General features: G+C 48.0%; 1 protein-coding gene across 1 annotated transcript in view; it reads left to right on the top strand.

Moving 5' to 3' along the window:
• Positions 1-4,716: 4,716 nt before the first annotated feature.
• Positions 4,717-5,631, top strand: part of UBE2F (ubiquitin conjugating enzyme E2 F (putative)) — a 21,377-nt gene continuing 20,462 nt past the window's right edge. The window contains exon 1 of the mRNA XM_045294424.1: positions 4,717-4,840. Within this exon, the coding sequence (XP_045150359.1) occupies positions 4,723-4,840 (118 nt within the window). The 5' untranslated portion in view covers positions 4,717-4,722. The remainder of the gene's footprint in view (positions 4,841-5,631) is intronic.

The raw sequence follows: 5,631 nt of genomic DNA on the forward strand, positions 1-5,631 counted from the left end.
GTAGGTTTGAACTGCTGACCTTGTAGTTAACAGCTGAGTGCTTAACATTTGAGGCACCGTGGCTCCTCTGGGGTGGTAGCAGGATTTGAAAAGGGTTCAGAACAGCGCCAAGGCTGTATTTAGTGCAGCACAGGAGCCTTCTAGGTGATGGACCTTGCTTTCTGAGAGTGGTTTCTTGTTCTGGGTCACTGAATGGGAGACCCCAGGGGAGCTGGCCTTGGCCCTGACTGTCATTGTGTCATTCTGTGGTGGCTTGGGCGATGCTCGAAGCTATGCCAATGATCATTCAAATGCCAGTAGGGTCATCCCTGGTGGACAGGTTTCAGTGCAGCGTCTGGACTAAGACAGACTAGAAAGGAAGGACTTGTCGAGCTCCAACAAACTCACACCTCACGGCCATTAAGTCGATTCTGACCCATAGTGGCATTCTTCTGTAGAAACAGGCCAGAGAGAGCCTTATGAATAGCAGTGGGACATTTGTGTGAGACAGTGCTACCCAGTGAGCTCTTCAGGGGGGAAAGCACTCCAAATGTGACCAGGCTAACGGTGAATTGTGTTTGCATGGAGGGGATTACAACTAATAGCCTGACACAAAATGTGTATAATTTGTTGACCAGAAACTTCCCCAAACCACAGTAAGGAAAGAAACAGAAACACTGATAAACAAAATTTAATGGGCCTCCTGTCAAACAGAGCAAATAAAGCTGATCTCTGTTTTCTCGTGCTGTTACAGCAGTCGGGCAGTTTGTTCTCTCCCAGCATTTAGGGCTCCCGAAGTCCAGCGTCAGACCGCGGGTTCTAGAGAAGGCCTTGCTCTCCCTTTCTGCCTCCTTGTTCTAGGAGGTTCCGGACCTAGGGGCTCGGAGTTCAAAGGCTGCCTTTTGTCCCAAGCTCTTCCTTCTTGGTGTTTGTAAACCCCTTTGTCTCTGCTCACTTCTCTTTCCTTTTACCTCCTGTGATGCAGGCCACACCCCAGGGGAACTCTCCTTATGCGGCTCCAAACTGTGACCTAATTAGGGGTGCCACATCCGACACTTTAGAGCAGAGTTAACCACATCATAGGGATGGTTACATCTTTACACTTTGCATCACCACCTAACTGCCATCTTACATCATTACATAAAGCATTACATTGCCAAACCAGTGAGAATCAGGGCCTGGTAAATTGACATATATTTTGGGAAAGGGGGAGACAGCTCAACTCATGACAATCTGCTTGATGAAGGAGAAAAAGCTCAGTGGGAAGAGCTGCTCCCTGAAGCAGTGGACCTTAATGGTGTAGAAAGAAGTAAAGCTTTCAGGACCTCCATCTGCTGATGAAGCTCAACTCATCCGAATGGGAAGAAAGAGCTGCAGCTATCCATTCATCGGCAGGTAAAGTGTAAAAACCGGAGTCTCGGAAACTTGGAAGGTTTCAAAAGTGAAATGGAACACCTAAAGATTGATGTCCTGGACATTGAATGACTAACTGAGGAAGGACGTCACATTCATCATTGTCTTAGGCCAGGTTATCTAGAGAACCAAATCCACTGACATTCATCTATGTATAAGAAGGAGCTTCATATCAAGAAGTAATTGTATGTCAGGAAGGCATCCCAGCCCAGTCCAACTCAAGTCCATAAGGCCAATGCTAGTCTGTAAGTCCCTTTTCAGCCTCACTCAGCCACGTGCTGGTGACACAGAATGGCGAACCTGGAAGCAGGAAGAATACAGGTCAGTGGGTGCAGACTCCTGTGGATCCACAGGCAGTGGGAACGTGACAGGGCTCCGACAGCTCGTAGGGTCAGGTGCAGAGTCGCAGCAAGTAGGTAAGCAAAGCGGTAGAGATAGAGGGAGGTTGACAAGTTCCTTGTGTACAGAAGGCCACCCCCCCAAGAAGGCATCATCAGGCTGCGACCGATTGACGGGTTGAATTCCACCCCCAGACTTTAATAAAGTCTTCAACTTGACATTCAGTCATCTAACTAGGACAATCATCAAAAACATTTCAAGATCTATTCAGAAGTACAACTCAGTCAGTGATAAACAGGAAAGACTGGTTAATAGAACTATGTAAATTTACTCCCCTACCACCAATGCCAAAGAAACTGAAGATTATCAACTGCTGCAGTCTAAACTTTTATCAAACTTGAACCAAGGTGCATTGGTAATTATTGGTGAGTGGAAGCAGAAGTTGGAAAGAAAAAGGAAAAAAACCGTAGCTGGAAGATACGGCTTGCTTTCATCGTGGTGGTATTGCCGGAGATCACATGAAAGAATTCCGTGAGACCAACGGCTTGTCGATTGCGGACATCTTTTTCCAGCCATGTAAATGGTGACTATCCACGTGGATCTCCCAGGATGAATCCACACAACACAAATAGGCCCCATCTGGTAGCATAGTGGCTTACACATTTAGCTGCTAACCAGAAGGTCAGGTGTATGAAACCACCAGTTGCTATGCAGGGTAAAGATGAGGCTGCTTGTGCTTGTAAAGTCTTGGAATCCACAGGGGCCGGCCGTTGCACTCAGCCGTAGGGTCATTATGGATTGGAATCAATGTCAGTGCACAGAGTGGAAAAGACACTAGAAAAATGCAGGTGTATCCGCAGTGACCAGGCCAACTACAGAGCAGACCATACATTGCTCATACACAAGTTGAAACCGCAGAAAATTAAATTCACGACAACTAAAGTACCCTGAGAGCATTCCACCCAAATCTAGAGACCACCTCAAAAGATCACATTCACGGAACACTAATAACCAAAGGCTTGACAAGTTGTGGGAGGACACCATACATGAAGAAAGCAAAATATTATTAAAAGATAACTATCAGTTTCACTTGAAGGATAATGGTGATCTCATTTGTTTATAAAACTATATTTAGGCTCTCAAGTAATTTTTAAGTTTTGTAAGGGACAGGCTTGGCTCTTCCATCTCAAAAGTTGCTGACCCCTGATCTACAACACACAATAAACCACAAACTCCTAGACTGACTGCTGTCGAGTTAATGCCAGCTCATGGGACAGGCTAGAACTGCCCTGTGAGTTTCTGAGAAGAAGTGGAAGGAACAGATTTCAAAGAGCAGCCTGAGAAGACAAAGAAAAGTATTGTAATGAAATCTACATAAACCCAGAGTTAGGAACATCAAAAGGGAAGAACATTCTTGGCATTTCTCAACAATAACAAAAAAAACCTCTCAAAGCCTCAAGTTGCAATATTGAATTCTCTGGGCAAAATATTCAGTGATGCTGGAAACATCAAAACAAGACGAAGGAAAACCCCCAGTTACTGGACAAAAAGAGTGGGTCCGTCTGCAAGCATTTTAGGAGGTACACATGACCAAGAACCAGTGGGACCGAAGGAAGCTCCCTAAGCTGCAGCGAAGGTGTTCGTGATAAATGAGACGAGGATTCGTTGGGACACCAGTTGAGCTGTTTCAACAGCTGATGCTGCACTTGAGGGGTTCCTCTGTGCCAAGAATTGAGAAGTGGCTGCCTGGCCAGTTGACCGACTGGAAAAGTGCATTGTGCCCATTGCAAGGAAAGATGACCCACAAAATGTGGAAATTTTCAAACAATGCCTTTAATGTCACACGCAGCAATATTCTGCCAAAGCTAATTCATGAACAGTTGGAGCAGTATTTTAATAAGGAGTTGCCAGCGATTTCAAGCCAGATTCAAAAGAAGACCTGAAACGAGGGATAGCGTTGTTGGTATCGAATGGAGGTTGACTGAAAGCAGAGGGTGCTAGAAAGATGTTTTACTTGTGTTGTATTGCCTATGTTTCTGACCCTCCACCCGAGCACCAACCCGGCTGGCTTTGAGAAGTGCCCGCGACCAGAGAGCCCGTAGCTCTGTCCCAGGTTCTTGTGCCCTCCCTCTGTGGATGGAGTAAGGACAGTAGTGTTGGGTTTTCACTTTCCCGTGCTTGTCAACCTTCCCGGGTATTGAAGTGCACTAAATATTAGGTGTTTAAAGAGCACAGTTTTATCATCTGTGAAGCACAAAGAGGCTTCAAAAACTTCATGGACTTGGAAGGTAGTGGCATTTTCCCGTTTTGAAGCCCCGACTTGTAGCTGCTTCACATCTGAAGCATCACATTTCAGGTAAAAGGATTCCTGTCATTAAGAAAGAGTAGTGTTTCAGGGTTGCTTTTAGCAGCTGAGTGGCTTAGGGCACCCCATTTTCTGGACTCCCGCTGGCCTGGGCCCACGACTGTGGAATGGAATGGGAATGAGGAGTAGGAAGCTCCCTGGACTTGACCTTCAAGGGACTAGTTTGCTCTGGCTTTGGTGAAAAGGGGTGCAGCATTGGTTCTCTGGCTCCCCTCACCTTTGGTGGACAGAGAGGCAGCTGTGGGGGGCAGGCGAGCCACAGGCAGACTGTTGGGGACCATGTGGACCCCTCAGCATGGTGGCATGCTGGTTGAGCTGCTCCAGGGCCATTCTAGACTGCACCTCAAGAGGCTGTTCCCCATCATGTCCCAGGTATGGTGCACACCTAGCATGTAGGAGTTTGCTAAATGTATGACTCTCCTTTAACACATTTTAATTTGTGCTTTAAAAACATTCAACCTAGAGAGAAAGGAGAATTAGTTAAGATTTCGTTAACTGGCTATCTTGTGAATGCCCCTCGTGTGCAGGACACTACGTTGGTTTGAACCTGTGCCTTTGCTCCCTGTCGCAGCGGGGTGTGCTCTCTGACCCGGTCCCGTCTCCCTGGCGCAGGGTGAAGAGCAGTGATGCTCACTCTGGCGAGCAAACTGAAGCGGGATGACGGGCTCAAAGGGCCCCACTCCTCAGCCCCCACCTCCGATTCCACGCGGAGGGTGTCTGTGAGAGACAAGCTGCTCGTCAAAGGTAATGGCTGGGGGGCGGCCATGGAGGGGAGGCTGGGGTTCTGAGGCAGCCTGCTACAGGTGGACCTGCAGTGGGAAAGCTCAGTGCCGGGTCTACACTGAGGGGCTCGGATTGGGGTGTCTTGTCTCCTCTGAAAAGTCTGAGGGCCACCGGCATGCACGTGGTGAAAGTAAGGCCCTGGGAGTGACTCGAGGGGGGAGAATGAGAACGTGCGAGAGCGAGTGTGTGTCCATACAGCAGGGGTTGGATTAGGGGAGCCCTTAGGGAACCCTTTGTATTTAGGTCAGAAGCCTAAGGACAGCCTTCATCAAAATGCCTTCTCTTCCCAGAATTCCTAACACAACTAGTATCCCAGAACCACCGTGTGGTGTTTGCTGTCCACTCAATGAAAACAGAGGCGCTCTTTGGGGCAGGCTCTATCAAGTAGGTGTGCAGAGGACTGTGAGAGGATTCGGACAGATGTGTGGCCACTTTTGCATCCTTCCTCTGCGCAGGGATCCGTGTCCCAGGCTCACAGGAGCTCCCACTTACGGCCCATGTCCTACCCTGAAGGTGCTCATGTGCCGTGCAGCACTTTGAGCATTTTACAGTGTGCATGTGTGCTACGTGTACAGGGCTTTCAAAAAGTAGGTGGGGAAAGTGGAATGAAATGATTTGGAACGTTTTCACAAACATGTTGAAGCCTCCTCCTATAGCAACTAAAAAGCGAGCAAAAGTTGTCACTCGTCACAACTCTTGTTTTCATGCCTTATTTGGTGGATGCCTTGGGACTTGCAGGGAGGGGGGGTGTC

The sequence above is a fragment of the Echinops telfairi genome, unplaced genomic scaffold (genome assembly GCF_000313985.2).
Source record: "Echinops telfairi isolate 266 unplaced genomic scaffold, ASM31398v2 ScPeMD7_3;HRSCAF=10, whole genome shotgun sequence".
NCBI classification, from domain to species: Eukaryota; Metazoa; Chordata; class Mammalia; order Afrosoricida; family Tenrecidae; genus Echinops; species Echinops telfairi.